We start from the raw sequence: 13,367 nt of genomic DNA on the forward strand, positions 1-13,367 counted from the left end.
TATTTTGCATAACTATATATGCTATAGCACACAAATGTATGATCCATACAACACATAGGGTGAAATATTCTTTGAAGTCCTAGAACAAAGTGATGCAATTTCAATTTGACTATCAAAATATGGGTTTTTGGATCTTTTAGGCCAAATGCTAATGTTTGATTCAATAGAAAATATATTGAAATGACAAGTAGATACTAGATCTAGCAACCACCTCCCAAATGCAAAATCCTTGTAGATTTAGCCTCCAATGTCCAACTACTTGGAACAAAAGGAAAAGCTAACTTTTCAGATACAATGGAGAGCTTGAAGTTGTTTCACTATCTTCTAAAGTACACATGCAACATAAGACCACAAATCTTATTAGTTTTACACACCTCTAATTTGGTAAATCATCCAAAGATGCACAACAAGGGCATGCTAAGTTTTTAAAGAAAATACATCTATGCTCTTAAATCTCCCTAAAAGGTAACCGGCCACCCTTTCATATAACATAAGATTACAATATGTAGATAACCACCCAAGATCAAGAAATCATATTTTGAAGAATAAAAAGATAACATCTCTTTGACTAATGTTAGGAGAAAGAAAGGCATTCCTACATCTTTCTCCTAGATTCACACTACAATGAGTAGTTTTAAGCCAATTAGAGTAGGGTCTAGTATAAGTGGTATCTCAAGGCCTTAGCTTCATCTTTTGATTATAGTCATGTTAACAACTTAATTGTAGTTGTATCTCACTCTTCTTTATCTAATTGTTTATCATTGCTTGTAGTATATGCTTCATTCACCTCTTGTTTGTTTTGTTATACAAGAGTTTAGGCCATTTCAAACTTATCACCTATATTAAAAAAACAATGGTCATGGGATGCATACAATAGTAATTTTCATTAGTTATAATAGGTTAAGCCACAATTAGCTAAGAGCGTACATGAGTACAGGGATTGAGAGGAAATATAGTTGAAGAGGCTGAAAATACATTTGTTTTTGAGAAAGTAAGAAAGTACCAATTGTTCGTAATAAGGCAAAGGAATCTAATAGGGAGATGAGAACATCACCTCCATTCCAATTGAAAAACATTGGCAAGGTTATTCAATTTGCAAGCACATAAACATGTCCATGATTCAATAGCCTAACTATTTTATGCACATGTCATCAAATTTCATGTGTCAAAACCTATTGCTTTTGAAGATGAGGGAAAAATAGATGAAATAAGATCCTCTTAGCACCCCACAGAACATCCATTTGTGTATTTCCCTTCTTAAAAAACAATATTCAAATGTAAACATATTAATGGATTATGATATATGTTCTATTATCAAGGATGGTTAGACAAATGTTTGACATTGACCACAAAATAATTACAACTTTGATTTGTTGAGACTTTCTAAGAGGTTTTATTGTGGTAAAAAAGAAATCACACATTAACATTGTCAATTTTATAAGGGAGGCCGTAGAAGAGGTGTCTTATAGTCTTCTAATATATTTGGCACGTGCTTACAAGTTGAACGATTTGATGATTAAGAAAACCTTCAAAGACATTTTTTAAACTCATTTTTGTGAAAATGCATTGAACAATGCTTTGAAAAACATTTTTTTTTAAAATAGAACGAGTTAAGATAGTGGTGGTCGGTTTATATATGACCACCACACATCACTTACATTATGAGGGTTTAAAAAGGAATTAACTTCTCAAACTAGTGAAGAATGGATATGATGACTACATTTTGCTAGAAGGGGTGTTTGACACATGAGAGTAGAATAAGTGTGTTGAGTCTAACTCAAAGAATGGGAAGATAGGATAAAGGGTGTTCAATGAAAAATGATTAGCAATTGACATAAGCAAATTTTATTTGAGTTTTTAGTATTTTTATATTTCATTTTATATTTTAACCAAAAAAATTTGATATTCAATTTTAATGTTTCATTTTTTCTCAACATATTTGCTCTATCATAGCATATTAGTTGTTCTAGGGTAATCAAGTAGATAAATGCCCTTCCAATATGGGCCCTAAATTACAATTCTATGATATTCATGTCAAAGATATTGTAATGAAGAGATAAAACAAAACAAACGTCCATCTTCATATGGATATCTATGCTCTTAAACCCAACTTATGCACTGGAGGCCCCTCCATTCAATGTTTATGAAGGCTCTTGGGAATATTTGTGACCTTGAAGATGTAAGCAAACTTTGGGGGTAGTGGATTCAAATTGTCAAGCTTCAACATTCTACAGTTAATAAAAAACAAGCTAGGGCTTATAGGACCACTCTTGCACAAAAATAATCATATTGTGGTGGACATGGCATGGGAAGGATACAAGAGAGCTAAATCATCTCACCGCTCAACTATTACCACACAAACAAATTGGCCCACTTACAGCTTCATCTACTTGCCCGAAAGGAACAAACTTATCCCTAGACATGTAAGGAAGCGAGTTACATTTCTAAATGCCTTTGAGATCAGCAAAACTCCAACTTCACTAGGATGTTTGTCAAAAAGATGCTGGACAAACTGACATGGGGAGCAACTGGGTTTGGTCAAGGATGTTAATCATAAAGATGCTACACAAGTTCACATTGGGATCTATCGGGTTTGGTCACAGATCCAATGGACAATCTGTAGCTTGATATACAGAGTGAGCCAAATTCAAAGAGCTCTTTTGATATAAATAGCCCAGATGAGACATAGTTGAACTTAGTAGCAGTACTGCATATTTTATACTGCAATGTCTCAAAACTTTGAATAACAAAATCAAAATTAATTTTTTTTTGGCTGTCATTCTACTATAGCTATGCAAATTATAGGAATGTCTAAACTCAAAATATAATTCAACATATAGCTAGACTTGTAAACATGTAATTGAGGTTCCGTATATAAGTGTATTGTCATACCCAAAAAATGACTCCCTGAATTACTCTCTGTAGCTCGTCCCACCGTCCTTTGTCATGAAAACAATAGAACATAGGTAAACATCCATCAAAGTAATCATTGCTAATCATGCTCAAATGTCTTCGAAGCATGGTTACATGATTCTATAAATTGACAAAACGCACACTTCATCACCCAGGAGATTATTATATAGAGAATATTAATTAGATCAGGAACAATCTAAAATCAAACATGAATAATTTTAAGCCCACAAGAATTAAAGTGCTAAAAAATTATCAACCAATGCTATTGCATACATTTTAAAGGCTCACATATCCCTCTATTATTCAATATTGATTACATTGATATAAAATTCATTATATTTCACACATATGCTATGTCCACTGCTGGAAAGTTGAATCCACTACAATTAATTTCATATATCCTATATCTTACTTCCACAACTTATTGCTACCAGAACTACAAATTTCTGGAGCAGCTGAAGCATTGTGTAAAAGACAGCCAAGATGAATTTGGTAACTTTGAGGTCTCTCCATCTCAAATTTCAAATGTAATCACACTTGCATCATCTGTATTATGCGGAGCAATGATTTACTGCCTATCCCCCTGACAGTTCAATGCCTTCTATTCAATCAGTTCAGGTGCATAACGCTTTACTAGCAAATCAATCTTTTCAAATAACTGCATGCTGCGATGCTCCCCCAATTGTCTTACCATCTGCTTCCAACGCTTATGACAAATCTCACCAGACCTAATCCATCAAATCAATTTTTAGTTGGAGACTATAAATTTGAGTTTTATATTCAGGATAAGCTGCTTCTTTACAGTCATAAGTAGAAAGAAGCATAACCTACCTGCCCTTTACAAGATCATCCCAATCAACAGCTTCTTCATTAGATGCATTTGTCTCTAACAACCTGCATGCAAGTAGATTCAAAAGAGCAATGCCTCCTAATCATCAATCTCATATATCAAAATACATAATTTTCTAAGTAAAAGATACATAATTACAAAACTGAGGAAATTAATCTACCATCCTGGACTAATACAAGGACAACCAGCTAGAAGCCTATTACAGAGCAACTACAAACTCCATGTTTTCTAAGAACAGATCCATCTTCTGTGAAAAAGCGAGTATAGAAACAAAGACACTAGGGTGATTCTCCCTGTGTGAAACTGACACGGCCACTTGTTTGCCCTTCTGATCCTCTTAATTCATGTCTAACTTTTTGCTATTTCAAAAGGACTTGACAGTTTTTGCAAATATGTCAACACCAGCATAGATGACGATTAAATAATTATTGGGATAATTGACAAGATCAAGCATCTGTAAATAAAACACAAGTATGCAGTATGGAAACTGGCCATACAAGTAGTGTTTGGGTGTAGATTTCAAACTTCAGGCTTCGTAGCCAAAATAGATGAGATGGAAAGCCCAATTAGAACACGGCTGATGCTAAAATGTTACATAACTGAAAATAGCAGATTGCCGTATCACCATCTCCATAGACTAATGACAGAGAATAGCAGACCCCATAGAAAATCAAAGTCTATCAAACAACCCCCATAAAAATGTGTCACTTGGAAAATGCTTTCTATGATTCTATCTATCAAACAACCCCATAAAAATGTCACTTGAGAAAATGCTTTCTATGATTGTATCTATCAAAGTTTCAAACAACCCCCATAAAAATCTGTCACTTGAGAAAATGCTTTCTATGATTTGCCCATCTCGTACCATAAAATTTGGATTTATTGGACATGATCTAGCATTCAAGTTTTGGCAGTATACACACCCTAATGTTTTCCCTGACAAACTCAAGTTTTGGCTAGGTTGACATCCTAACTTTTAGTTTCCCCAACAAACTTGAGTTTTGGCTATGTTGACACCACAAAATTAAGTTTTCTCAACAGGCTCAAGTTTATAATGTTGGAATGTCCTGAAACTACTGATCACAATAAAGAATTAGAAGTTACAAGAACACCAACTTGCAGAAGACTGCGAATCTAAAACTCAAAACAAACATACAAGACCGTGAAGGAAGAAAGGTAAACAATACAAGATAATGAATGGAATGCACAGAAAGCTAGGTATTTGCAAGTAATTTGATTTGAACATTCACACTAAATTGCAGAAAACTTGGATACTTACAATTGAATTGCCCTAAACCTAAGATGTTTAATTGGAGACCCCCCAAGAATAAAACAAAGCTATGTTTTATGAAGATCAAAGGATCATATTTGGGGACAATTAATGAGGAGAATTCAAGAAAAAATAAAATTGCTCTATTAGATGAGAACAGCAAAGAGAAGAATTGTAGTCGGCACTTGGTAATTTAAGTATTTTTGTACTTGTGTTAGTGGGTAGTTAGGGAGCGGGGAGAGTGTCGGTTGGTTTCTAACCAACCAATCCCTTTATAAGCAGATTGATACTTGGACTTTGGATATTCATGTTTTTGGTCATATTAATAAAATAAGACTGTTCCTCGCCTCTATTAGGATAGCATTGTGGTATGGTATAATAGTTGTATAAAATTCTGTAACTTCTGGTAGTAATTGCTCTCTACATTTTTGGCACCATTGCCTAAGTTCGGATCTAGAGGTATTGTGCTTGACAGGATGGACTAATGGGAAGACCATTTATACCTTATATCCAAATTACTAATACTGACGGAGAAGAGGAGGAAATAACTAGGGAGGATCAGTTGACATGCAACCTAGTGACAGCGTGGGAGGTTGCGGTCGAGCAGTACGTGCAAAGGGAAGCCCGTGAGAGGACAGTTCTTGAGAGCACAATACGCAACAAACTCTTAGTGCCACAGGCGATGCATGATCTCCTAGGACAGATTCCTTGGCTTTTGGCAAGGAACTTCATACATATCGAGGACGAAAGAGCACAGATTGAGAGGGAAAGAAGAAGGCAACAAGTTCTTCAACGGTTTGCTGAGAGGGCGCGGAATTCCAAAGGAGAGGAACCAAATAAGCCAAGAGAGGGAGATAGGCACTGAATTACTTCATGCCCCTAATTCCAAATAAATACCGGAGGATAGTACCAGAGGACAAAACTGAGGAGGAAGTCGCCCTAAGAATCTTACGTCTCCAACAACAAGAAGAGAGACGTTGTAACTAGAGAGCACGAGGGGATTCCCATCAGAGTTAGGAAGGGTGGATTGAACATACTATTGAGGAACTAGCCAACTTGGTTATTTCAAACACACCTAAAAGGCAATCCAAGTGCCGAAAATTGGAAACCCCTGAACGGCAAGAACTTTCTCAAGAGGAGATAAGGGGTCAGGAGTCTAGCCCATCGGGAAGTAGTGTTCCATCAGGAGGTAAACTTCCATCAGGAAGTGGTGTTCCATCAAGAGGTAAACTTCCATCAAGAAGTAGAGTTCCATCGGGAGGGAAACCATAGAGAAGTAGTGTTCCATCGGGAGGTAAACTTCCATCAGGAAGTGGAGTTCCATCGGGAGGGGGTGTTCTAGCAAGAAGTAAGGTTCCATCTGGCGGAGGAAGTGGTGTCTCATCTAGAAGTAGGGTTCCACCAGGTGGTGGGGTTCCCTCGGGAGGAGGGGCTCCATTGGGAAGGCAGCAACAAGGAAAGAAAATGGCAATCAATAAGAAAAAATTGCCCAAATTTATGGGGGACGGATCAGAGGACCTTGCTAGCCATTGCAAAACCTATATAACTGTATGGCAAGCGAATGGGGAGAATGATAGTAATGAATAATTGAAGGCATTTCTTGCCACATTAAGAGGGATCACCATAGATTGGTATGCAGACCTCGATGCTAGCAAGAAGAACACTTGGGATAACTTGCGTGGAGCATTTGAGGAGGAATTAAAATTGTTAAGAGATGACGATGATATTGTCATAGAAATCTATAACACCAAACAAGACAAGAAGGAATCGGTGAAGGCTTATACCAGGCGACTGAAGGAGCTCATTAGCAAATTGGACAATAAGCCTGTGGATGGGTTAAAGAAAAGATGGTTCATTGAAGGCCTCACACCGTCCTTAAGAAAAAAAAAGATAGTCCCACCATCTACTTTTGGAGATGCTTGTACGCATGCAATGGACATTGAAAATGAAAATAAAACCTCCAAGAGGAAATGACATGGAAGCTCTAGTGAGAGTTTGAAGGAGAGTGAGGAAGAGTCAAAAATGATCCAAGCCTTGAGAAAGGACCTCAAACGACTAATGAAGGAAGTAGCCGAAACTAAGGATGAGAAGAAGGAAGGTAAATACCTATGGTGCACAGACTGCAAAAAAGGTCATACTGAAGGAGCATGCCCGAGAAAGATGTTTTGCGAGATTTGCTAGATAAGGGGTCATGCAATCAAAGACTGCCCTTATAACCTGAAAACAAGGAATGCCCAGATACTATTAACTGGAGAACAGTCTACGCCGCTAGCAACTTCCCCAAAGAACAATAATATAGAAGCTTCGCCAAGGGGGTATAGGAATAACTGAAGAGGCAATGCCAATAATAGTAATAACAATAGCAACATGAACATCCCCCGATGAGCAATCCAATATGATTCTCGAGGACAGCCCATGATCCAAAGAAAAAGATGCAATGAATGGGGTCATTTTGCTCGTGCATGTCAAAACAGAGGGGGACAGAATGGAGGAATGCTCTACAAATGGTGTGGGTCAAGCAACCATGAGGATGCCAATTGCCCAAAGTAAAAAGGTGTGAACATGCTGGATATTGAAGAATCAGAAAGGGAGGTACTTGCAATAACAAGGATGCAAGCCAAGAAAGTTATGTACCCGGAGGTGACAGTGGAAAAAACAAGATTCGAGGAGGCAAAGCAAAACATCCAAAATGAGTTGAGAGAAGAAACAACAGCTAAGCCAGCCAAGACCCCTAGGGGCAAGGGGGTACCTAACATCATGAGGAAAGTATTAGAAACTACCATTCCGATCTCCATTGGGGAATTACTAGATACTCTACCATAGTTACAAGTCGCATTGACACAAGGAACGCGGCCAATGGAGCAAGACCCCGAAGGGGAACCAGAAACAATAGAGCAAGTGGAACCAGAAGCGGTAGAAGGGGTAAAACAAGAAGAAACTTCAGTGGAAAAGGAAGAAAATACCTTATGTACAATACGTCTAGGGAAAGCGCCAGCAGTGGTAGAAATGGAAATTATGGGGTATAAACTCTCGAACACGATAATTGATGGAGGCTTGGGAGTGAATGTTCTATCAGAAGGTACTTGGAAGGCGATCGGGAAACCTACCTTGTGGCCGCCCAAATTTCAGCTGGTAGGAGCAGATCAACATGGCATCAAACCAATTGGCACCCTGATAGGGCAAAAGGTAATAATAGGAACCCAACCATTTGTTTTAGATTTTGTGGTTATTACCTTGGTGAAGAAAGGATATGATGCTTTATTGGGGAGGGGATGGCTAGTAGTAGCAAAAGCCAATCACAACTGGAAACGAAACACCCTCTCTATTGAATCAGAGGGAAGGAAGTACATTATTGATCTCAAAAATTAGTCAGTAAGTCAGGACTTGGCATCTGACTCTGAAGAAGAAGAGTATGACAGGATGGAACCCGACGAGGAAGGAGTACTTAGGTTGGGAGAGTACTTTGAGGATGACACAAACTCCCTCAAGGGTTTATTTCACTGGCAGATGGGCGATTATGAAGTCTTCCAAGCAGATTGCAACATGTATGATACCCAGAAGGGTATACAGAGTACAAAGGTGTAATTGCCTTGAACATGACATCTGCCCACATTTTCGACCAAAAAGTGGAATACAAAGAGGCTAGCCTCCAGGCCTTAAACCTAGGAGAAGTAGGGCAAACCCAAAGAAATCTTTATAGGTGATGATTGGGATCCTGTGCTGAAAGTGGCAAGCCTCAGAATCTTTATGGAATACAGAGATGTTTTTGCATGGACATACAAGGACTTGAAAGGAGTACCACCTAAGGTGTCCACTGGATTCCACTCGTACCGGAAGCAAGGCCAGTGCAAAAACGGCCTTATAGAATGAATAGAAACTATGCAAAGCGGGTAGGAAAGGAAATCACAAAGATGCTGGACATAGGGATAATATTTAAAGTTCAGACAAGCGAATGGGTTTCTCCTATTGTAATATCACTCAAGAAAGATGGTACTCAAATTCGGATATGTCTAGACTTCAGAAGCCTAAATGCGGTGACCATAAAAGACCCATTTCCCATTCCATTTACAGACAACATTTTAGAAGTAGTTGGCCATAAGATGTACTCTTTTATGGACGGATTTTCTAGGTATAACCAAATTAGTATTGCAGAGGAGGATAAGCTGAAAACTACATTTGTAGTGGAAGATGGGGCATATTCTTATAATAGGATGCCTTTCGGACTATGCAATGCACCAGCTACCTTCCAGCGGATTATACTACACATTTTTCATGGTATGTCAGTAGGAAATTTTAAAGCATTCCTTGATGATTGGTCAGTTTACAGCGGAAAGGAACACCACCTTAAAATTATTGGAGAATGCCTAGAGAAATGTCGAAGAGTGAGACTGGCGCTTAATCCTAAGAAATGCTAGTTCATGGTCCCACATGGCAAACTTCTAGGACATATAGTATGTAAAGAAGGCTTAAAGACAGATCCAGACAAAATAAGGGTAATTTTGGAAATGGAGGCTCCAGAGAATGTGACAAGTATCAAATCTTTTCTAGGGCATGTTGGGTATTATCGGCGATTCATCAAAGGATTCGTTGAAGTATCACTTCCACTGGAGAAGTTAACTAGGAAAGGGGAATGGTTTGAATGGAAGGAGCAGGAAGACGCCTTTTAAGAACTCAAAAAAAGACTCGTGGAAGCACCTATCCTTGTCTATCCTAATTGGGACAAGGAATTTCAGGTTCATGTAGATGCATCCAACTATGCTTAGGGGCCACCTTGGCCCAAATAGGAAAGGAAGGGTTGGATCACCCTATATATTTTGCTAGCAAGCTTTTGTCGAAAGTGGAACGGAACTACAATACCACGGAGAGGGAAGCAATTGGTATTGTCTATGCGCTCCAAAAATTCAAGCACTATCTACTGGCTACATCTTTTACATTTTTTGTTGACCACCAAGCATTATTGTATTTAGTGAACAAACCAGTAATTCAAGGGAGAGTAAGTTGGTGGCTAATTTTGTTACAAGAATTTACATTCAAAATTATAGTGAAACCTGAAAAAAATCATGTAATTGCTGATTAATTGTCTCACATCAAGTCAGAAGAAGCCACTGGGAGTGGGATAAATGAGGATTTTCCAGATACTCACCATTTTCAGATTGTAGTGTTACCTTCATGGTACGAACAGATTGGCCAGTACCTATCCACAACTACATTTCCTCACGACATGCCTCGAGCAGAACGGAGAAAAATTGCCTTAAAAAGCCATACATTTCAATTAATTGAAGGGTTGTTGTACAAACTAGGACCAGATGGAATCCTTTGATGATGTGTGATGGAGGAAGAAATCTCAGGGGTTCTCAAAGAATCCCACGAAGTAGTGGCAGAAGGCCATATGGGACCAGATACCATTGCACGAAAAATGCTCTTGGCAGGACTATGGTGGCCCACATTGTATGCTAATGCCAAGGAATGGGTAGTAAGTTGTGATACGTGCCAGCGAGCAGATAAGTCGCTCAAAAGGGACTTCATGCCACTGTTTCCATCTCAACCACAAGAATTATTTGAAAGGTGGGGATTGGACTTCGTAGGTCCTTTACCGGCTAGTAAAACTCATCGGTGCAAATATATAGTGGTGGCCACAGAATACCTAACCAAATGGATAGAGGTATAGGCCTTGCCAGACAATACGACCCTTAGTACCCCCAGATTCCTCTATGAACAGAGTCACCCGGTTTGAGATCCCACTGCAGCTCACTAGTGATCAAGGAGTGCATTTTGTGAATCACATTATTCGAATGATGACCATTGAATATAAAATATTTCATTCTTTCTCCAATCCCTACTATCCAAGGGCGAACGGTCAGGCGGAAGCCACGAACAAAATATTGGTTGCTATTCTCTACAAAACTTGTGGTGCTGAAGGCCAAGACTGGGAAGAGCAAATCCCAGCAAAAGTATGGGCCTATAGAACAACTTATATAGGTACTACGGGACATACCCCATTTCAGCTTATGTACGGGCAGGAAGCAGTGATGTCAGTAGAGTATGTGGTTCCAAGCTCAAGGATAGCCATTCAGAACATATTAAGTGACGAGGAAAGTCTCAAGGAGTGCCCATATCAGTTACTCCAGTTGGAAGAAAAAAGAATATTCGCCCAATGGTGTACAGAGGTGGCTCAGAAGCAACGGAAATTTTGGCATGATAAACATCTGAAATTGACGAATTTCCAACCAAGGCAACTTGTACTTTGGTACAACGAAAAGAATGAAATTAAGCCAGGTAAGTTTAAAATTTGTTGGCTAGGGCCTTACAAAATAATGGAAATAAAAGCAAATGGAGCAGTAAAGTTAGCTACTCTTGATAATCAGCCAATTAAGGATATGGTAAATGGGTTCAAATTAAAGATATACAAAGAACGTCAAGTTTTTGCCTACTTTATAAACCCCCAAGACTTCAGCCAAAGTCAATTTTGTCTTCACTAGGCGAGCAAAGGAAGGCGAGTACAAGGTGGAGGATTGGATGGCGTGTCTAGACAGAAGAGAAAGGCAATGTACGGCCTATCAAACCGTATAGCAAGGACAGGGTTGCAGTCGTACATATCAACTGTACAAAGGGCAGAGTACGGCATCCTTCTTCAATTTGCAAAGTACGACATCCTTCTTGAATTTATTTTCGTACAGACAGATTTTGGCATCAAGGACAAGGCCATATGGACATATTTCGGCAAGGATAAGGCAACGTACGGCCTCCAGCGTACGATATCCAAGACAAGGACAGTGTATGGCTTTCAACAGACGGAGTAAAAGGCAAGGTAGTGTACAGCTTCCAGCGTACGAAGGGCTAATGTGGTGGAGTTGGAATCCAGTGTACGGATAGTGGACGGAGAACAGTGCACAAAGGGGTGGCCGTATGAAGGAATTCAGTACAAAGAGGAATAAAGTGAAGCCGTACGGAGGTGTGACTGTACGGAGAAGTGGTCGTACAGCTACCGTACATACAGATTACATAAATTATTTACAAATTGCTTATGGTTACTATTCTAGCAAGACGCCAACAGTTCTTTTGGGAGGTCATTGGGGATATCACAGTACACGCTGGCAGTTTGTAGATTGGACATATTTTTCTGACATGGTGAAGTTAAGCATGGGGAATCCCAGCCGGGGCCACATTGTGGATTCCAAGGGTACTAAAGCAACTGCTATACAGGCAAGAACTCAAAAGTCAGTCATGGCACAAGGCAAGACTAAACTGTCACAGAAGATCAATGCTTCCACTATCAGTTTTGAAAGCGTGCTCGGCAATGAGTGTAGGGCATGGTGGGAAAAATCAAATGCAGATCATCCTCTTCAGAAGGCATTGGTCGCAACCGAGGTGGACAAGATCATCTTTATCCTGATCTTTGATTTGCACGAATCTGAACCTATCCTCTGAGATTTGATTACGGGGTATGATGGAACAAGTCATCAATCTATCATACAGTATGTTCAGCACCAGGTAGTAGTTTCTTATTTTGCTGAAGTACTTAGTAGGGTTTTCGGAATCCCTAATAGGGGACAGGAATTGAGCAAAGCACCTATGACAAGAGAAGACAAACGGAAATGGCCAAAACTTGTGTCACAAGGATGTTACCAATGGGGAATGGGAAGGTATTATGAAGAATAGTTGGGGGCTAAGGAAGGTTTTCATTGCAAATGAGGAATGGTGTTGCGGGGTTGATTTAGTAAAAAGTAAGCTCACGGCTAGTAGTCGCACCTCTAATATTGCTCTTTGGCTATTGCCAATAGTGGATGGCCTATCCCAAGGACAGATTTACAATTGGGCTCACCTCCTTTATGATAGATTGCAGGAATTTCTAGAGTTGCAGCATACGGCTTTCTACATGCCCCATCATGCAATGGCTTTGTTCTTGGAGGCAGTTCGGCTTCAAGTTAGTAGTGAACATCGTGGGACATTGGTACTAGCAAGTAGAGTGGAACCGTACCGACCAGCAATGACTTATTGGCTACATCTAGACACCGTGGGTGTGGGCTCCCAAGGTTGTGGTGAAGCTACCAAAAAGAAAGCACAACAGGCCGTAGTAGTGGAAGAGGATGAGGACCAAGTCAGTTCTGAGGACACAGCAAGTGATACAGATTCCTCCTCTTCTGATTCCCAAGCAGCCGAGATCCGCCTAAGTCACTTATTGGGCACTCCAAGTGAAGTAGTGTTTTTGCCACCTAAAACAGGCCCCCTTCCTACGAGGGTCGCTGAGGTTCTTCAATCGGCTTCTCCACCTGGTGATGTTGTGATGCCTCTAGTTTCTTCCATCGAAGACACCAGCTTAAAAGCAGCAAGTGG

The 13,367-nt window shown here is 39.6% G+C and overlaps 1 protein-coding gene across 2 annotated transcripts in view; it reads right to left on the reverse strand.

Moving 5' to 3' along the window:
• Positions 1–3,152: 3,152 nt before the first annotated feature.
• LOC149579820 (myb family transcription factor) overlaps positions 3,153–13,367 on the reverse strand; it is a 158,882-nt gene continuing 148,667 nt past the window's right edge. For both annotated transcript variants that reach the window (XR_016352784.1, XM_089787137.1), the window contains exons 8-9: positions 3,745–3,807; positions 3,153–3,641 (exon numbers count right to left, since the gene is read on the reverse strand). Coding sequence is in view for 1 of the 2 variants with exons in the window: in XM_089787137.1 (XP_089643263.1) it covers positions 3,515–3,641; positions 3,745–3,807 (190 nt within the window). In the remaining variant the exon portion in view is untranslated. The remainder of the gene's footprint in view (positions 3,642–3,744; positions 3,808–13,367) is intronic.

The sequence above is a fragment of the Cupressus sempervirens genome, chromosome 1 (genome assembly GCF_028749045.1).
Source record: "Cupressus sempervirens isolate cs-2001-9-10 chromosome 1, ASM2874904v1, whole genome shotgun sequence".
NCBI lineage: Eukaryota > Viridiplantae > Streptophyta > Pinopsida > Cupressales > Cupressaceae > Cupressus > Cupressus sempervirens.